The sequence below is a fragment of the Lutjanus erythropterus genome, chromosome 12 (assembly GCF_056507025.1).
Source record: "Lutjanus erythropterus isolate fLutEry1 chromosome 12, fLutEry1.hap2, whole genome shotgun sequence".
Lineage (NCBI taxonomy): Eukaryota > Metazoa > Chordata > Actinopteri > Lutjaniformes > Lutjanidae > Lutjanus > Lutjanus erythropterus.
The window spans coordinates 29,279,021-29,299,810 of NC_139328.1; the positions used below are offsets into that span (position 1 = coordinate 29,279,021).

The window sequence follows — 20,790 nt, forward strand, 5'->3', positions numbered from 1 at the left end:
AAAAAGTAAAGTAGATGAGACAGATCACTAAGAGGATTATAAAAAGATGACATATTCAATATATTTTTCTAATGTATATTGGAGGAGGACATATGCCCACTTAAAGGAATAGTTCACCCAAAAATGAAAATTCAGTCATTATCTTCTCGCCCTCATGCCGATTGAGGGTCGGGTATATTTTGTTTGTCCACAAAACTCTGCTGGAGTTTCACAGGAAACCAAAACAATGGAAGTGAATGGTGACAAGTTTTCAAACAGAATAAAACCATAAAATGCCTCAATACTGCTTGTCTGGTGTAATCCAAGTCAAGTAAAGTCCCGACACGCTGTTTGCACACCGTCACAACACACACACCCAGTTCAGATGGTGTGTATGTGTACATGAACATGGCTCCAAGCAAAGGATTCAGGCTAAAAACTTTTTTTTTTAGTCAGTTTGGCATGTTGGGTCTTAAGCAGACTTGGATCACACCAGACAAGCAGCATGGAGGAATTTAATGCTTTTATTCTGTTGGGGTTTTTTACATTTGAAAACTGGTCACCATTCACTTCTATTGTCTGGGGGAATCAGCAGTCTTGTCTTCCTGTGAAACCCCAGCAGTGGACTTAAAAACTAAGCCTGACCTTCAATCAGAATGAGGGTGAGTAGTTAATGACTGAATTTTCATTTTTGAGTGCACTATCCCTTTAAATAGCTAAGGACAAACACAGATAAAAGTTTTCCTGCCCAACATCCTAAGGAAATCCTTAGGGTGATTTTATGCAACTCAGGTCTTCCTAAGGCATCCTTAAATGAAAATTTAAGGGAAACTTTAGCCTAAATGGTTTTATGCAACCAGGCACTTTTTCCACCACTAGTTGTAATGCACCTTTATTCTGTAACATGAGAAGTCATGCTGAAAATGAGTCAGCTAAACCCGTCAAGCCACACACACGCTTAGACACACACAAAAACATGCGTCCTATGGGCGTGTGTGTGTGTGTGTGTGTGTGTGTCAGATTCCTCTGGACTCCACCCTGCTGTCTTCTCTGTTCCAGGAAATGTTCTTCAGTGCTGCTTCACATCTGTCTGCCGCTGCTCATCACACAACACAACAGACCAGAGAACAGGCACACCGCCAGACAGGCTGCTCAATAACCTCATATTAAGTCTTTTACTAAACCTTACACCTTTCTTCAGCACTTTGGAGGTTTTTTTGTGAGCACAGAGGGTGTGGCTGACGGCTGGACGCCCTCCAGTTTTCACATTTTATCGCTGGAAATTAAAAGGAGCAGATTGTATCTGACGCTGTCATCTCTCTCTCGGTAAGTAGAGCTCATTTTCACACGTTCTCGTGTTTTCACAGCAGGCTAATGGACCAGACGTGTCTCAGACATGGCTTCTGGACTGAATTTAATCTGGTACTGTGGTGTGTTGGTAACCTCACATCTTGTAACCTCGTATTTTACGGTGTCTGAGCGCTATTCATAGCAGGGAGGCCAGAAATGTGAGTGCTGCGGGCTGCAACACACCTGAAAAGGCTTTTTGTAAGCTGAGGTCTGGTCCTCAGTCAACAGGGTGGAGGAGTGGGTGCTGTCTTTCTGCAGGTCTGGACATGTTAGCCTCGCGTTTGAAACTCCCCGGTCGCCCATTAACCTTCAAATATTTCAGTGTAATTTAGCTGTGGTTAAACAGGTTGCAACTATTATACTTTTGCTGCAGAGTTTTGTCTTTAAACTTTGGTCAAAAAACTGTAATGATGCGTGTTTTCTGTTGCACACCCTGCTTGAGTGACTGTGGTATCTGAAAACGTTAACCTTTTCTTTTTTTTTAATTTGTTTGTTTGCTGTTACTGCTCTCAGCTTTAGCACAAGATAAAGTCTCAGTGCACTTCAACCCAAGAATATACTTTGAAGTAGGACCCTGAAGCACAGGTGTAACCAATGACCCTAATGATGTCCTCATTCCATTTAGGTGTTACAGTGAGCTGTGACAGTGACAGTAGGGCTGCAACTAATGATTACTTTCATAGTCCATTTATCGGCTGATTATTTTCCTGATTAGTCGATAAATAGTTGTTTGTTTTAAAATGTCAGAAACTGGTGAAAAATGTCAGTGTTTGCCAAAGCCTAAGACGACATCGTCAAATGTCTTGTTTTATCCACAACCCAAAGATATACAGTTTACTGTCACAGAAGAGTATAGAACCCCTAAAATTCACCTTTAACAAGCTGAATTCAGATATCTTGGCTTTTCTTAAAAAGTTACTCAAACGATTAATTGATTATCAAAATAGTTGCCGATTAATTTAATAATGGAGGAATCGTTGCAGCTCTAAAATGACAGTGAGCCAGGATGCATGGTGCTATTTCAAAATAGTTGAGCAGTTGTGTAATATATAAATAAAGGAGAATTTGATAATGCATTTGACATATAATTGAAAACGGCGCAAAGACAATATATTAAATGTTTTACCTCATCAGCTTTAAAAAAAACATTTCTTATCCTGGATTTGATGTGTTTAAATGTTTTCAAATAAACTAGGACAGAGGCAACAAAAGACTGGGAAAGATGTGGAATGCTCACAAACACCTGTTTGGAACATTCACAGGTAAATAGGTTCATTGGTAACAGGTGATGGTATCGTACACAACCTCCCAAATTTTTTGGAGGGGGCGTTGTATGATTGTTCTAGGCCTGAAACAGATAAAGGGAATATAGCCATGACTACAGTAGATTTCTAATAAGTAAGCCCAGTGGCATAAGGTAAAACATAGTTATTATGATGGGCTCTAGTGCACATATGAAACACAAATATTATTTGGTGCATACATTTGGATTTTAGGGTCAAATAAGTCAGTCAGTCTTGACAGAATTTGTGCCTAAACTTGATACCATATATTAAACAGTATTGTCTCGCCACATTATCAAATAGAGACTCGACACTGGGCAACATCAACATACATATTACCCAGCAATCATCGCTGCATATGTGTATATGTCAAAACACCAAAAAATAAATTATTCATTCAACATAACAGTTTTTAAATAATTTGTATAGTTTATGTAAAATAAACATATAATTTTGTTATAGATCACTATGGACTATTTTTCCAAAAAAAAAAAGCCATGATGGACATGAGTTTTACTTTTCAAGGGGATATATAGCGACTAAGGCTACCGTTCTTACTGGATCATTGGTAACATTAATGAGCAATTAATCAATTAAACATTAAAATACTGCTTGTTCTAGACAATACCAAATGTGTTTTTCCTCCTCCCAGTCAAATTTTCTGTTCCACAGCAACATATTTGCATATTCCAACATAGGTCTACATATTAGATATACATAGCTGAATGTTAGATAACATGTGGAGTGCATTCATTCAGTCATAATCTAGATCTTTATGTGATAGTACATTGATTAAATTTTACTGATTGACCAAATTCTTAACAACCAGTTAACAGATGATAGATTGATCGCTATCATCCCCAAAGGCAACCATTCTTAATTTAAAAAGAGTTTTTCTTTGAACACCGGTGTATTTTAAAGGAGGCAAACTGAATAATTTACACGTACTTCTTCAATCAACACATTGTTGAAGGGCCCTCTCTCTCTCTATGCCCCTCAACCCACACCATGGACCCCTCACAACTACACCGCCTGCACTGTGTATATTCATCCCCCGGAAACAAACACTCTGCTGAATTATCTGACCCCCAGTAAAGGGACTGTATGGAAATTACTGGGGCGGTGAGAGGAGCTGAATCATATGTTTCATTTTAAAAAAGCAAAGCCACCTCTAGGGTTATTAATATTTATTTATTTTTACTGCTCTAGGCTTGTTAAAAAGTGCAACACTTTCCCCATAACATGTCAAAATGATATAGCCAAAAGTGTTAACTTGGTGCAACTTGTTTTATGCACCTACTTTTAACCGGTATTATTGTAATTGAACTTGATAATGGAACACTAAAAAAATCAACAATAATAATAATAATAAATAATAAACAGACAAACCTAGAAATTGTCTTAGTGATGTAACAGTTTTCTAAGTAAGTATTCTAGGTCTTCAACTGAGATTATTTTCATTATTGATTAATCTGTCTATTATTATTATTATTATTATTATTATTATTATTATTATTATTATTATTATTACTATTATTAGTAGTAGTAGTATTTTATTAAAGGTGCAGAAAGCAGTTGTGGAGAAAGACAGTTAATTGTTGAGTCCCATTCCTAGATTGTCAAATACTGAAAATGAAACTAAAAATATTTTAAAAATGAGACTCAACAATCAACTGTCTTACCAAACTTGATTGGGCAAAGTGTCCCATCACAGGTTAGATTTTCTAAAGCCTGAAAACGCAGCCAAGAGGAGCAGAAGTCTAGTTTTCTCTTAAACCACTTGAATTAAGTTATGCTTGCACGTTATTATGGAACTTATGGAAAAATAAACTGCCTACCCCAGCTTTTATCAGTTAAAATCATTTGGTTTGTAAAACATGGAAATGGGGGAAATGTCCATCCCAGTTTCCGATGCTCTTCAAATGTCTTGTAAAAAACCCCAGGTTATTTAGTTTTCTATTATGCAAGGCAAGAATAAGCATCAAAGCCTCAAATTTGAGAACTGGGAACCATTTAATTTATTGTATTCTTCCTTGAAAAATTAATTTAAAAAATAATTTAATTGCTGTATAGTTGCCTATTAATTCTCTGTTGATTGATTAATTGATGACTGGAGTAATCTTTGCAGCTTTAAACTATTTACCATATAAGAAAAACTTTTTTAGACCTGGGCGATACAGCTGAAAAACTTATCATGATACTGAAGTTTCATATTGGTTGATATTAATAATTATTGATCATGTAGGCTGTGACTGACAACATGTTGTGTACTTCAAGGACTGGAAGCAGCTAAAGTAATAAAATGGAGTTTGATGTATTAATTCTGGATGATATAGACAAAATAAAATATCACAAGCTTTTTGACCAAATACTTCAATATGGATACCGTGAGAGTAACTGTTGTGATGACTATTGGTGCTTTGACAAAATATTATTAACTAAATTAGATTTTTTGATAAATAATTATAAGTAATGTGGATATAATGATTAAGTGGGTAAAACCAAATAACAGAACAGCTGGAACAGTCTGATAAGTTCAGAAAATACATCATTTTACTGTAATGCAGCCTTTAAAACCAGGAAACACTTATGCCATATAACCAAAATCTATCACAATATCAAGTCTCATATTGCGATACTATATAATACTGCTATATTGGCCAGCCCTACTCTCTTCTGCTCTCCCAAAAAAGAAAAAATATCATACCCTACCACCTTTCTTACCCCATTTCCCCCTAATAGTTTTTACACAGTCTCTAATGATCACCTGCTGACCCTAACGTTATTGTAGAGGACAGAAAAATGTTAAAACTTGCAAAAAAAATCCTGTAATTTAAAAAGTGTCAGTATCATGTTGTAAACACTGCAGAATTACACCACTTGGAGAGAAGAAGTGGGCAACGTCATGATGACAAAGGCCAAATACAGGAAGATTGTACTGGTACCACTAAAGCCTCACTAACAGTAAATACTAATAATAAATACTGATCACCTTATGGGTTATTTAGTCAACACCAACTTCATATCTTAAGATATTAAGTCAAATGAAAACCTTAGACAGCCTCAAACACAAAATTAGAAGCTTCACCAAACCAATTCGTCCTGTTATTGTCTGCTCACATGACAGACTTCACATGACATAACTTCCATTTCTTGCTGCCAGTGACGGGCGAAGAGATATTTGTGTAATTGTAGTTCATGTGGAGCTGGCTGGATATAAACAGACTTGTCACAATGTTGTCAAAGGGTTCATACTTTACAACACCTCAGGCCGTAGTGTTGGTGGTGGCGATGGTGACATGTAAAAATCAGACGTGGGAAGTCAACTCAAGCCACCACCTTGAACATATTTTTTTTTGCTACTATTTGTCTGGCAGCAACTGCAACAGATTCTCAATGTCAAGACTCCTAGAGAAGAGTTACGCCCTCATATTCAAACACACTCCCGTCTGTTACCCATGTGTATCAGTGACGAAAGCAGGGAACAGCCCTGTGGCTCGTTCTGTGACTGTCTGAGTGCACACACTCTGAAGCACTTTTTCCATTTAGTGTTTTCTGTCCTGTTGCTTGGTGCTGGGTATGTGATGTAATGGCAGCACGAGGTGGAGCCAGCTCTTGAATTCCTTTACTGTGCGTCTTCCCCTAAAAGTACCAGTGAAAATGGAGCTTAGAGGACATTTGGTATTTTCTAAATAACTGAGGAAACTTAGAAACACAGGTCAGTCTCTTTTACATGGTTGCTCCATTTCTATTGTTATATGGTATGGTGTAAAATCATCAAGAGTGTAAATCCATATTAGGAGAAATGTCTTTAAATCTAAATAATTCACATTGTAAAAGAGGGCTAATGTTGTTGGTAAAGCACTTAAAGTATCCTGTAAAAGTACCGCAGCTCTTTTAATACTTATTGCAGAAACATGGAATAGTTTGGTCATATGTGACAGCACTCTGTGTGAGAGTGTGTGTGTGGTTTATTATTAGAAATTTCCCTAAGAGGCATATGTGGTTTTTGGAAACCACATTGCTAAGCAAAACCATATGTTCACTTTAACCTGATACAACCTCAAATGTATCCTATAAGTTCAAGTATTATTATTATGCAGACAAATCTTAAGTGTTGGATAAATATGTGTGCACACAAATCCACACATACCACGACAGCAACCAGACAGGCCTGGTAGAAGTGACCATATATGCACTGTCAGAAGATTTTTTTTTTTAACAGCCAGGGTGTTTTTTATATAACCTGTAACAAAAGCACACAAAACACATGGAGAGTGGAGGGCAGTGGAATCAGTGGCGTAGGGCATGAGAGAGGAGATGGAGTGTTTGAGTGTTACAGAGACGGTGCAATATAAAATTAGCAACCTATGCTGATGGGACATTTTACTCACATTTCCCATCCCTACTGTATGATTATGGCTTAGATGACACTAGCCTTGATTTTTGAGGCAAATACACAATATAAATATCTCTAGTGGGACATTTTTCAGACCACTTGGGTTTCGGATTAATGGTCAGTCAGAATAATGGGATTGCACCAGTAATTCTCCATGGGTTCATAATTACTACTCATTTCACATTTATAGAGTCATTTAATCCATTGGTAAAGGTCCTGTGTTAAAGATTTAGGGCAATTTATTGGCAGAATATGGCAGAAATGGAATATAATATCTATGTATGTGAATATGTTCGTATATTTAGTTGGTGTATAATCACCTGAAAATAAGAATTGTTTGTTTTTTGTTACCTTAGAATGAGCCGTTTATATCTACGGAGGGTGCAGGTACTCTTCCATGGAGGCTGCCATGTTGCGCTGCTATCTTCAACAGTAGCCAAATACTTGCTGTAGATAAGAACATTCTCATTTTGCTTGAGTTTTGCTGCCAGTTGCGGTGCTCCCACACATTTGGAAGGGGAGAGTGACATGAGGTGCTTGCAATCAGCAAGCTTACAGCTAGATACCACTAAATCTTACACACTGGTTCTTTAATATTCTTGATATAAAAACTATTGATTAGAGCAACATTAAAGGACATGTGCTTATACCTATATATCTGTGAAAAGCTGAAATTGATGCAAAGTATTTGCCATGGAAATCTGTTACTGCTCACGCTGTTGTCTGCTTTTGTGCACAGAAATGTGAAACACACATGAACTGTGTATTTTCTCCATCTTCCTTCCTCACAGGTGAAATGTCCAGGTCAGACTACCCTCCAGGGTATGACGACTCCCGGGGCCCGCTGTATGCACCTCAGGGCGGGAATTACCCACCACCCCCTGCATATGGCTTCCCTGCTTACGGTGGTCCCCAGCCGGGCCACCCCTCTGCTCCCTACCCTGCTGGTCCCAACGCCCCTATGTACCCAGGCCAACCAGGGGGCTATCCACCTGGGCCGTACCCAGGACAGCCTCACTCCGGTGGGCCTCCAGGAGCAGGATACCCCAGTCCCCCTCCCATGCCCCCTGTCATGCCACCCACCATGCCATCAGATATCCTGAGCTCAGGTAAGACTGCGACTCTGATGGGGTTAGCCTTTTGACAGGAATAATGTCTGTGTGGAAGATGTAAACGTAGCCTGTAACAAATTCTACAGCTGTTTTCTATGGAAAAAAAACTATCCCCTGATAAAGAAAGTAGTAGAACAAAAATATGTTGAGAAGCTGTGGATAACTAATGGAATATTTAATGCATGCAGGAGGAAAAAAATAATCTGAGGAATTTTTAAAGAAAAGAAAAACAGAGACTGAACACAAATATAAGACATAGAAAAACAAATGAACATAAATCATGAGAAACAGTAAAAAACAATACTACAGTAAATAACTGGAGGACAAGAAGAATGGCAATCAAATTATATGGAAAATATTCAAAAACATAATTAAAAATGGATCTGGGAAGGCAGGATACATCAACCAACAATTACTGATATGACCTCAGCTGCTGATGAATTTAATAAATTGTTTGTCAGTCCTGGTTTGACCCGGGGAAACTGCAAAGACTGGTAGTAGTGATGGTGTAGAAGGTGAAGATATATATGTTTGAAACAATATTTATAAGAGGGACTGATGAAAATGAAAATATCAACACTAAAAAAAACTCGAGTTAGAAGAGTCACATCTGTAATCAGTCCTTACAAACTGGTGTATTCTGAAATTAAATGAAAACAGTCAGTCATTCCAGTATTTAAAACTGGAGACAAACATGCACTTTTTAACTTCAGACCAGTTTCAGTGCTTCCACAGTTATCTAAAATACTGGAAAAAATATTTTAGACAAGACTAGATAACTTCATCATAAAACATAATATACTGTACAAATTATATGTAAAATACTATGTAATACTATGTAAAATTATAAAGGCAATAGAAAACATAGAAGATACAGCAGGGATATTTCTGGACTTAAAAAGCATTTGACACTGTAGATCACAAGCTATTAACCAAAAATCTAGAAAGATATAGCATCAGAGGGATCATAGTATCCTGGTTTTTTGAGTTTGATTTGTTTTGTGTTACTTTATCATGTTCAATAAATTGATTAAAAATAAAGTAGCTAAATTCTGATGCTATAATTAAAATGTTACAGTATCATGGCGATCAGAGAATTACACTCAGAATGAAGCTCAGTTTGTTTAAATACAGGGTAAAACCTTTTGGGAAAATATGCTTATTCACTGTCTTGACTAGAGTTCGATGAGAAGATTGATACCACTCACATCTGTACAGTAAATATGAAGCTACAGGCAGGAGATGGTTAGCTTAGCATAAACACTGGAAACGGGAAAGAGTTAGCCTGGCTCTGTCTGAAGGTAACAAAATCTGCCCATCAACACCACTAAAACTCTAAAGTTTACCCCATTTTTGTTGTTACTCCCAGGAAACTCCCCTAATTTGCACGGCCCTCAATATACACAGATCCATATGTTTTGTATGTTTGTCTGAGGCACAGTTCAGGTAGCAAAAGCATGCACTGGACCTTCAGTTTCACATTTTGCACTTGAATAATAGATGCCCAAGGACTGTGCGTCTCGTCTCCATTCACCCTTCTGAAACAGCTGTTCCACTCACAGTTAAATGGAAAGATTTGTCTCAACATATCTGAATGATTCAGAGCTCCCCAGCATAAACACTTCACCACAAATCAGCATCCAGACTCAGATGAGTACGATTTTCCGTCAGGTAATAATGATTAAAAAAAATAATAAAGAAATGGATTTGGTGATGACCACATCAGACTGAGATTATTTTAGCAGTAATTCTGGTGTGTCTAACCTCGTACATGGTCAGATAGTTTAGATATTAATGTTATACAACAACATTTGTACTGCAGTGTGTTTCAAGGATAAAAAGAAAGTTGGAAAAGACATTAGCCTTGATAACTGAATGTCCTCTGCATTAAAAAAAGGCGGAAAATCGAGTAACCGACCAGTCTGCTGAGGTAAACACAGTGAACGTCTGTCTGTAATAGTGCTTCTCAGAGGCTCCAACGTATCCTGCTGCCTCCAGGTGCTGCAGGAGTTTCTTGAACTGAAGGAGAAGTGTTTTATACAGCGTAAAGCAGATGTGGACAGCCCCTCAGCCCCCACTCACTGGATTAGCGTAGCTTTGCAAAAGATTGGAAATGGGGAAACAGTTAGCCGTTCTCTGTCCAAAGGTAAAATCTGCCTGAATCTACAAACCTGAATTTGTCATCATACACTTGAGTTTTTGTACGATTTAAAGAAACTAATGTTACAAACTGCACAGATTATAAAACGCCCAGAGGCAAATTGTTATTTGGATTATTGGGCTATGCAAATAACATATGATTTCAGTTGAAATTTGACTAGTAGGTAGATATATTACCTTCAGACAGAGAGAGGCTAACCATTTCTGCCCATCTCCAGTCTTTATGCGAAGCTAAGATAATCATCTGCTGCCCATAGCTGCATGAGAGAGAGTTATCAATCCTCTTATCTAACACTCTGCAAGAAAACAAACAAGTGTATTTTCCAAAATATCGAACCATCACTTTAACTTTGACTTTACACCATGATGACTCGACATTGAGTCTTAATTAGTAGGAACTGGATTGTGTCCTGCAGCTCTTTGTGCTCATATTTCTGTCCTACTGATGACACAGGTGATGAGTTTGCAGCGAGTGGCAGCGGTTGGGACAGTATGAGCATTCGGCACGCCTTCATCAGAAAGGTAAAACACACTTGTCACATAAAACATACTGGATTAGCCTGTTTGTATCTGCTATGTATTATTGTTGCATTTGAGCCACAGACAAAGTGCAAAGCTTAGCTAAGGTTGTCAGGTTCATTTGTTTATTTGTGTGACATTTTCATACATCGTTGTGTTGACATCTTTTTGTGTGTCCTTCATCTGAGAAACTCACTGGGGCCAGAGCTGCCTTGGGATGGGCTGAACTGCTTGAAATTACGGGGTGTAATGTCCCTTTTGTGTGTGCATGTGTTTCTCAGGTGTATTTGATTTTGGCATGTCAGCTCCTCGTCACTACAGCCATTGTGGCCGTATTCACATTTGTGTGAGTATACAGAGTGTGTGTTTTGCGTGCTTGTTTGTGTTTTTATTTCTGGTGTATCACACTGTTAACTGTGCCTGTGTTTCCTGCAGCCAGCCTGTCAGATACTTCGTAAAGAGAAACAAAGCCGTCTACTGGGCGTCATAGTAAGTCTCACTCTGTGCTCACATTAAAGTTATGTGCTTTTAAAATAATCAAAATGAAAGTTTGTTAATATTAATATTGTTGTTTCAGTGCTGTGTATTTCGTCATACACCTTGTGCTGGTCTGCTGTAAGGGCCCCCGGTGAGTGTGACTGCTCAGTTCTACAAAGTCTTAAATTGTACAAAGAATATGTTTAAACCTGAATTGAATCTTTCCCTCTGTTTGTAGGAGGAAGTTCCCCTGGAACGTCATCCTGCTGTCTATCTTCGTAAGCCGACATAATTGTTGTTGACTTGTGAATCAGGAGGCAGAGACAGAATTTCTAAGAATTTCCTGGACTTGACTCAAGTCTATTCTTGGGCTAAAATACTAAAGCTTTCTTCAGGTTTGACCCTGATACTTGAACTAAGCACTGAGTCACCACATTTGACTCAGGCTGTGTTTAAATAATGTTTCTGATATGTTGTTTTATCAGCTCAACACTGACTCCATGTCTTAATTCATGGATCATGGATTGTCTGTATGACTGTTATTGTAAAGCTTTGTGGGGGTCAGATGATAACCGTTCACCCAAAAATCACAACTACATATTTTTCCTCTGGCCTGTAGTGCAATTTATCCATCTACTGTGAGGTGCTGAGTTTTGGTAATATCTGCTGTAGAGATGTCTGCCTTCTTTCAAATATAATAGAACTTGATGGCACTCAGCTTGTGTTGCTCAAAGTGTCAAAAAAAATATATAATTTGAGAAACTCAACAGCAGTTCCTCTTTCCAGAAACCATGACCTGGTTACTCAAGATTATCCACAGATGTTGTTTGTTTTCTCTATGGTTTAGAAAATGTAGTTTCTACATAAAACAACTCAGAATAAGGTCTGTGGATTGTCTTGAGAAACCTTAGCACTTTGAGCAACACAAGTTGAGCGCCATTTAGTTTAATTATTTTGGAGAGAATGCAGACATTTATATAGTCAATATCTCCAAAACTCTGTGACTCACACTAAAAAAAATCTAGATGGATAATTAACACTACAGAGCTTCAGAATCTGTCTGAAAGCGGCACTCTGCTCTATTACAATTGACCCTTCCTAAGTCCCGCCCCCGTTTTTGCTCTGTGCTCCAATAACAGTTAGCAAACTTGGTACCTGTCAACTAAAAAATATATTGCACTAATATACCATGTAATATTATTTATGGTGACCAACTCTTCTTTTCTACTTATTTTTCTGTTAAATCATTTTATAGCATATAATCTGATGAGATGTTTAAGTCAGTTACAGGATGGTTTTTCTTGAATGCTGTGATGTAACAGTAATTTTGATGGACAAACAAAACTTCTCTTTCTCACTTTTTCTCTTTTACAGACCCTGGCTTTGTCCTACATGACTGGCTCCATTTCCAGGTGAAAGAAACTTAAAGAATCCATATAGAATATATAAACAACCAGTTCATTTCCCTCAGAATTAACCATGTGTCACTCTTTGTTTTTAGTTACTATGACACAAAAGCAGTGTTTCTTGCTCTTGGTATCACTGCTGTCGTTTGCATCGCCGTCACCATCTTCTGCTTCCAGACAAAGGTATGGTGTGTGCGCCTGCGAGTTCTTATCAGCAAAAGGCCACTGTGTGTTTGTGCAGTCACGTGTTTTAACAAGTCTGGCTGTGTTTTTTTCTTTCTAGGTGGACTTCACAAAGTGCCAGGGCCTTTTCTGTGTCCTTGGGATTGTAATTTTTGTGACTGGCATCATTACAACCATTGTGCTGTCCTTCAAATATGTGAGTATAGTAGTACAAGACCCTATTTTCCCATGTTTTTGTGAAAGAGTATGATCCTTTTGATCCTTTTTGTTTAACCAAAAACAGTCAGTTTATTGCTCTCGCCAAAGCCGAGACTCCATTTGCAGAAACACTAATTTTATCAACATAAAAAATAAATAAGAAATAAAAAAGGAAACCTCATCAAAACGGTCTTGGTTCGTCTTTCCAGACCTCTGATTTGATTTAAATAGACCCTTAATTTGCTGCTTTAAATGTAAAATTATCAGCAGAGGAGTGAGAGGGAGGTCACAAATCAGAGAGGATCGAATATTTTCACGTCACTCTGTGGATTAAGTGTTTATTTACACCAAACCAGAGCTGGTGATAGTTGGTACATGGGTTTTAACTTGTTTCTATCAAGTTTAAATGAAGTGTATGATGATAAATTTACTGTTTCAGTTTCTCTTTGGTAAGAGCGATAAATCAGCTGTTTCTGGTCAAACAAAATGCATCTTTGTCTTGAACAAAAATGTCTATTTTTGTGGGGATCCTTTTCATAATGTTGACACATAGAATAACAGTCTGAACCTGGGAAAACATGGGGCAAAAGAGTAAAGGTTAAAAACAAAACACTAAACAAAACCATTTCCTAACAACACACCTTTTCAAGTTTTCGTCATTGTAATGACTGCTTGTTGTTGCAGATTCTGTGGCTTCACATGCTTTATGCGGCTGTGGGAGCCATTGCCTTCACTTTGGTGAGTATTTCATTTAAATGCTTCACAATTTCACTTTTGATGGTGGCTTCATCCTGTTTACTTGGTAACACTTTACTGAAAGGGGTGGGAGTATATTGTGCTGTCATTACCATGACATGACACTTGTCACGAACATGAAGGAGTCTTTATGAGTGTCAATGACTGTTGAATGAGTCTGGGAAGGGTTTTCTCGCTGGCGTTGGCACCTGGCACTACAAGAGCTGAGTCAGCTAATTAGGCAGCTAACTCAATGGCCAATAGCTAATCTTTGCTACACATAGCAGCAGACAGTAGTTCGCCTACTTAAACAACATGTAAACTAGCTAACAGTTATCTGTCCATCAAATAACTCTGTACACCTTGGTACGGTACTCTGTCATCAAACTGGCCTTATAACATTTAATAACATTTTTGACAAGTGCAAATGGTACCACTTTAGTTGAAGTCCAAGACTTTTTTGATTACACCAGTACAAAGGCATTTGACAGTGTAATAAAACTTCATGACATCTTTATGAGTCCAAAATGTACCACTGTACTTTGAGGTCAAGGAAAATATTTGCAACATCCTTTTAAGGCTCTCGTGACACTCAGTGGCAAAACCAACCACATGTAATACATAAAGCCAAACAGGTTCTTTTAAGTTTAAAAATGTCAAGTTGTCATAACAAAGACCTCTCAAACAATGTCAACTTTGCACTAAAAATTACCTAATTGACTAAATGACACAATAACAGTCATAAACATTCATAAATACTCCTTTATTTTCATGACAGGTGTTACAGTGTATTGACAATCTTAATGCACACCCCGGTGTGGTATTACTTTATGTCTCACCTTGTCACAGGCAGTGTTATTCTCTGAATGTTTCTCGTCTGTCTTGTAGTTCTTGGCGTACCACACGCAGCTGCTGATAGGAAACAGAAAGCACTCCATCAGCCCAGAGGAATATGTGTTCGCCGCACTTTCCATCTACGTGGACATCGTCCAGATCTTTATCTTCCTGCTGCAAATTATCGGTGCTTCAACCAAATAAGTGCACTGAAAGGGCACACAACCAACTTGGATCAAGGTGCAAAAACATACCCTGCTATTTAAAACCTGTTTCTTTTCCATCAGAATCACAGTACATTGATAAAATCATGATGCACTCCAGGGAAGGGCTGAATTTGAGATTTTGTCATAGTATAGGTTAATCCTATGCACAAAAATGCACTTTTTCTAAAATCAATATTTGTCTACATCTGCATCAAGCAAAAAAGAATATGATTACTTCAGTGTAAATACTGCAAATATCTACAGACACTGGAATGCCAGCTGCAACATTTATTCACTCTTGCTGGACTGTAAGTTAAGGCAGACAGTGTCTGAACATTTTTCTCTGCATGTTAACATATTGTTATACACGTACCAGGTCACGTCTGTATAAGTATTGAGGTAATAGGCAAACTCTAATGTGCCGACACAGAGACGCTCCTCTCTGTATGGCTTTGAAGTACAGTAGGGGTGGGCAGTACATGATGATTAATGAAGTGAATGAATCATTCATAGGCTACTTCTAAATACATTTTAATCACCGCTCAGTCATGTTTTTTAATAGCTGCCATTTCTTTTTCATACGCGCTGACAAGTACTTAGCTAGCCCAGCTCTGTCTGAAGGTAAAATATCTCCCTATCAGCATCTTTAAAATTCACTATTAAATGTGTTATATCTTGTATACAAACATAATGTTTTGCTTTTATGAATGTTATAGGACTGATATTTTTCTTGGCCTCTGGCAGCAGTAACTTCCTACAGTCTCCATTGGAGCTGCCATTTTTATACATAGGTTTTTGTACAGATTGAAAATAAAAAAACAATTGGGCTAGGCAACATCAGTATGAAACATTTTCTCTAAAATAATGCACCAAAGTAGAGCTGTGCAACAAAATCAATATTTTTAACCAAATACATCCTCAATACTGATACGGACTTGTGGGGATGACTATTGGTGCTTTCATAAAAAAATAATCATCAGTAAGGTGGATATAATGACAAAATGGGTAAAGCCAAATGATAGAACAGCTAGAGCAGTCTGCTAAGTTCAGAAAATTACATGATTTTACTGTAATGCCGCCTTTAAAACAGGAAAAGACAACAGTAATGCCATATCATGACATGATATCCAGAATCTAAGATAGCTAATCTCATGTCACAATATCGATGTAATAGATATATTGCACAGCTCTCGCTTAAATTATATTTATGTTACAGCAAAACTGTTTCAACTCTCTGAACCAACATTTCTGCTGCACTAACAAGAGTGTTTATGTGCCTAAAATGATATTACATGATGTAATATTTGGTATTAATCCTCACTATTGACACCCCTGCCCACCCCTTCAATCCTGCTCAGTACACTTAATGACAGCGTCAGATCTGCAGTCATGGGTTCATATAATCAATTCTTTGCTAATGGTCTAAATTCATGTGTGGCTGTATTCTAATTCTGCATCACGACAGTGCCTTCACAACGACCGTGTCTCTGAGATTAGATTTTTTACTTTAAGAAGTACATGTACAGTACTCCATAAGCTTTTATAGTATTGTTATATACTGCATATGCCTGTTTGTATACTCAGGCAGATGTGTGTCGGAGGCAGCTGGGTGGGTTTGTTCATACAGGGTAACACAATCACTGCCATGGAGTTAAAATTATTGGAACATTCCTGAGAGTCAGAGAGCTCCAGCTAATGTGGAACTTTCCTGAGATGATCAACCCCACCCTGCTGCTCCTCCACATGTTCATATTCATCTTCATCATTATTATAGACTCAAACATAGGAACATATAACCCTGGACTCAAAACAACTTTAGCAAACATGTAGTACAGATAGCCAGTATGGTGTTTGTAAATATACATATCAATGATGAGGAAAGTCTGTTTGCCTCTTCATATCAAATAAAGATTTGTATTTGTGAGTTGTGTTGTGGTTCATATGCAGTCATACCAGTGGTGATTGTTGACATATTCACACATTTATTGGCATACAGTAATTTATATCTTCTATTATATTTATAGAACATCAGCATCTTGGCGAATAAATATGTGACCATCATCCAGATTCAATGAAGCTGTCAACCTTAACAGTATGATCCATCTTTGTTCACGTCCAAGACAAATCAAATAAAAAAAAACTGTCCTGAATTAAAGGCTCAGTCAGGGGCACGTTCCTTCTCAGATTACTGCATGAGCCTTTAAAAGAAACAGTAACCCACTTCTGAATGTCTCAGAGGTTTTTGATGTTTTGAACTCTTGACATTTCTTCTGTAACCAGTCTTCAGACTGTAGTGCAGCAGTCACTGTCTCAGCCATGACATTCAGGTGCAGCCATACCTGCACATTATTGGTCCAGTTTAACATCCTCTGCAGGATGGCGGTAGCGGCTCCCTTCATATTCTCCCTCGTTTGACTTCCTCATCCTCTGTCGAATCTTCAGCTGCTTCAGTCGGTTCTTGTCCACCTCTCTCTTGGCCAGGAGGAAGCCGATAATACCCGTGGGGAGGCCTATCATCCTGCAGGGGAGAGATTGATGATTGTCAGCACATACAGTAGTACTGTGAACACAGGCCCTGTTTACACCTGGTATTAACATGCTTCTTGAGATACGATTGCACAGATGCAGTCTTTTAGCAGTGTGTACGCTATGAGTCCTGGGCCACATTAAAGGACTGTCTACTCAAGTGACATCCTGTACGTGATTTGCAATGCAAATTACACATTTGGGCTCTCTTACCTTCCAGGATAAACAGCAGATGTTTGTGAACACATGGTTTCAATTTAATTCACCATGGAAGTAGCAACCACAATATCCTGAGACTCCCTGAAGAAATTGTGCAATTTTGTGAGTTGCTGAGTGAGAAGAAACTTTAGAAAGACTGAAACGGGTACAATGAATTCTTAATCGTCTGTTCCTTCTTATAAATTCTGGATTAAATGCAATTCATTAAGACGTTTCTTTCCTTGTAAAAAACATTGTGTCAATTTGTGACTCAAAGCTGATTCGTTCAATCAGTGTCTACACAGTGGCTGACTGTATGCTGTTTCAAGTGATTTCACCATTTACATTACATTGATGAAAGCAGACAACATTTAATTGGTGGTAAACATGTCAAATATTAAAAATACAGAAAACAATTAATATAGAAAATAACTTCCTTAAAGACCACCCAATTTTATGAGTTGTTGAGTGAGGAAGAACTTTATAAACTTTGTAAGATGGTGTCTCAGACAAATCCTTAGTTATTTGGGCCTTCTTGTAAATTTGGCAAATATTACACTATTTGTGGGGTGAAAAACGTGTTCATTTGTCCCAGTGTGCTGGGCTGCCAATAAAAAAACATCACATCTGGTACTTGCAAACAGAGAGGATGCAGCCACACGTTTAGTTGCAAATAGAGCGGGGAAGTGAGATCCGAACTCCAGTGTGAGCAGACATACTCCACCTGTCCACTTGTGATCGGCTCAGCCAAGACACATGTTAATGCCAGGTGTAAACATGCTCATATTGTAGTGGAAGGAGATAAAAGGGTGGGAATGCAAAGAGTGTAACTATAGGCGCTGAATCAGCTTTATCATCATTTATTAGGTTGTTGTTAGTGGTGCTGTTCAACTGCAATGTTTTGTCTAATATTTTGTCCACCTTGTTTATATGAATGAGTATAGAGATTATAATGTAGATTATATTGTCTTTGTGAAGGGAGGATTTTTTGTAGGACTGCTGTATTAGACTGAATTAGTTTTACCTTGGCGCACCTAATAAATATGACTACTGTATTTCAACAAGGCTTCTGGTACATGAATATAAAAAGCTGCAGTGTTTTTCTGTCAGACTGTTAGATTATTAGTTGTCACTTTCTGTGTAACAGCTGTCACTGCAGACAACAGCACTCAAATAATCACAATACTGAAATTAATAATACAGTAGATCTAGCGCACACACACACACACACACACACACACACACTCTCACTCTCTCTCTCTCTCTCTCTCTCTCTCTCTCTCTCTCTCTCTCTCTCTATGTGCACAGTTACATTCAGGTACAATACCATTAGCCATAGAAACAGGCAGGTCTCTCTGAAGAGTGCATTTGTCGTTTTATGATTTAGGTTCATGTCATATTTTATTCTCATCGTATGTTGTTTTAGGGGCAATATTATTTAGTAAAACATCCTTTGTTTCTGGTGACTTCAGTTGTGTCTGATCTTATGGAGACCATGACAGGAGACCAAGTGACAAAGTTCTTTGTTTGCAATGAAATGTTGTTTGTAAGAAATTAAGCTGTTTTCTGGAAAATGGTTCACCACTACAACTGTATATTTGGAGACCATGTTGGATGGGCACTTATGTATGTCATAACTAACTTTATTAGTTCTTCTTCTGAGGCTCTTCTGATGATATGATCATCATTACTTTTTAATTACTGTTAAGGAGTTACCCGATAAACATATGAATCAATAATTAATTAATTAATTAATATTTTCTGTTATTTGTTGGTCATAAAGGGTGCACAGCAGTGATACTCAACTTATGGCCCATGAGCAAGATCCAGCCTGCAACAGGGTGGCAGGTGGCCCCAAAATATTTTATAATGACAATGAAGATAAATTGATTCACACTCAGACTTTTGGGTTTGTTTACACCAATGAGTAACTGTCTAATAATGTGCCTTACCTGTTGCATGACAAGTTGCACATTAGCCTAACTACACAAAAAAGAGCTTAAATATACTATTATTTCTGTTCCTTGTGAGAGCAGATTCAACTTATGATTTATGTTTGTTCATAATTCCAACATTTCAGTAATTGTATGAAGGAAGAAAAAAGAAAGTGAAATATGCCTGGTGTACAGCAGTGAAGAGAGGAGACTCACCAGGCATAGCCAATCTTCATCATTGGGTTCTTCGCCTTTTTCTTGGGGATATATTCAGGACCTTCGGGTTCTTCTTCATCCTCTTCCTCCCGGGCTCTCCTGTCGTCTGTGTGGGTGCCGGCTGTGCTGTGTGTCTGGGTGCTCCTCTGTGGCTCTGACCTGGAGCTGCACAGGGAGGCTGCAGGGGAGACATGCAGCGGCCGACACCGAACAGCATGCAGCCGCAAACACTGACTCACTGCTGGGGTTTGGAGGAGCCACCGGCTGGGGGCAAGATGCACACCTGAGAGAAAATACACATTTAACATAGCAGCCATTTTGACATGAAATAGTAGAATCAACACGGGTGTTAATAATGATACAATTAAGATTTCATTCCATTTAGGTCAAATAGTGTCAGGGTGCTGCTCTTGTGCATGTCTGCTCACTGGAAACGCTCTGTTACACTAAATGGAACTGGCCCTAAACTAGTATCACTGGTAACGCATGTGTCCATTTTTCTTTTTCATATCAAAATAGCTACCGTAAAAAATATCTGTTCTTCAAAGATATGAGTCAATTTTTGTCCCCTCTGTGGCGAGTGGCAAGTTAATGTGAGGGCTGTGTCTGGTTACATCATGTAAAAACAAGGAAAAGTCACCTGTGTTGTCCAATTCTGACAAAAAATTAACCCTTCATGATGTTGTCTACACAAACGACACTGTCATAGTTCTTGCTAGATGTCAATGAGATGTTAATTTCAGTATTATCTCGCTGATAAACTTTTTACAGAACGTTTAATGTTATATTTTACCTTTCAGTGCTGTCCTGACTGCTCTCACGTAGGGTGCCGCCATGTTTGTGTCACTGTCTCGAAGGGATCCAAAGATTTGCTAAAGTCTCGCGAGATGCCTACGCATTTTCTATTTATCGCGTACGTTGTACAAACTCTGTTTTATATTGTGACAACGCTACGTCAATATCTGTGCAGATTTAGGGACCGAAAACACATGGCAAGGGTTAGGAAAAGACAATGGATTGGGTTAGAACGATCACTCTCGCGAGATCTTTCGCGGGTCTGGGGTTCCCTTCGACC

The 20,790-nt window shown here is 38.2% G+C and overlaps 2 protein-coding genes across 3 annotated transcripts; one reads left to right on the forward strand and one right to left on the reverse strand.

The window, feature by feature from the left end:
* The first annotated feature begins 975 nt into the window (after nt 1–975).
* On the forward strand, nt 976–15,187 carry tmbim1a (transmembrane BAX inhibitor motif containing 1a). Of its 2 annotated transcripts, none has more exons than XM_084731790.1 (12): nt 976–1,305; nt 7,803–8,120; nt 10,738–10,805; nt 11,084–11,148; nt 11,238–11,291; nt 11,380–11,430; nt 11,518–11,557; nt 12,654–12,691; nt 12,781–12,868; nt 12,969–13,064; nt 13,751–13,804; nt 14,690–15,187. In XM_084731790.1, the coding sequence occupies exons 2-12, from the start codon at nt 7,808–7,810 to the stop codon at nt 14,837–14,839; spliced, it is 1,017 nt and encodes a 338-aa protein (XP_084587916.1). In that variant the 5' UTR covers nt 976–1,305; nt 7,803–7,807; the 3' UTR covers nt 14,840–15,187. The 2 variants fall into 2 exon arrangements, with proteins under 2 accessions (XP_084587916.1, XP_084587917.1); XM_084731791.1 differs by lacking the exon at nt 976–1,305 and adding an exon at nt 6,166–6,330.
* A 1,552-nt stretch (nt 15,188–16,739) lies between these two features.
* LOC146318183 (uncharacterized) lies at nt 16,740–20,661 on the reverse strand. The gene is made up of 3 exons (XM_084731792.1): nt 20,509–20,661; nt 19,716–19,998; nt 16,740–17,359 (listed from the first exon to the last, which is right to left on the reverse strand). The coding sequence occupies exons 1-3, from the start codon at nt 20,549–20,551 to the stop codon at nt 17,188–17,190; spliced, it is 498 nt and encodes a 165-aa protein (XP_084587918.1). The 5' UTR covers nt 20,552–20,661; the 3' UTR covers nt 16,740–17,187.
* Nucleotides 20,662–20,790: the final 129 nt, after the last annotated feature.

Coding starts and splice junctions, on each gene's coding strand:
- tmbim1a (XM_084731790.1), top strand. CDS start 7,808: ATGTCCAGGTCAGACTACCCTCCAGGGTATGACGACTCCCGGGGCCCG. Junction 10,806..11,083: donor GGCACGCCTTCATCAGAAAG/GTAAAACACACT, acceptor TGTGTTTCTCAG/GTGTATTTGATTTTGGCATG. Junction 13,065..13,750: donor TTGTGCTGTCCTTCAAATAT/GTGAGTATAGTA, acceptor TTGTTGTTGCAG/ATTCTGTGGCTTCACATGCT.
- LOC146318183 (XM_084731792.1), bottom strand. CDS start 20,551: ATGGCGGCACCCTACGTGAGAGCAGTCAGGACAGCACTGAAAG. Junction 19,999..20,508: donor AGTCAGGACAGCACTGAAAG/GTAAAATATAAC, acceptor ATTTTCTCTCAG/GTGTGCATCTTGCCCCCAGC. Junction 17,360..19,715: donor ATGAAGATTGGCTATGCCTG/GTGAGTCTCCTC, acceptor TCTCCCCTGCAG/GATGATAGGCCTCCCCACGG.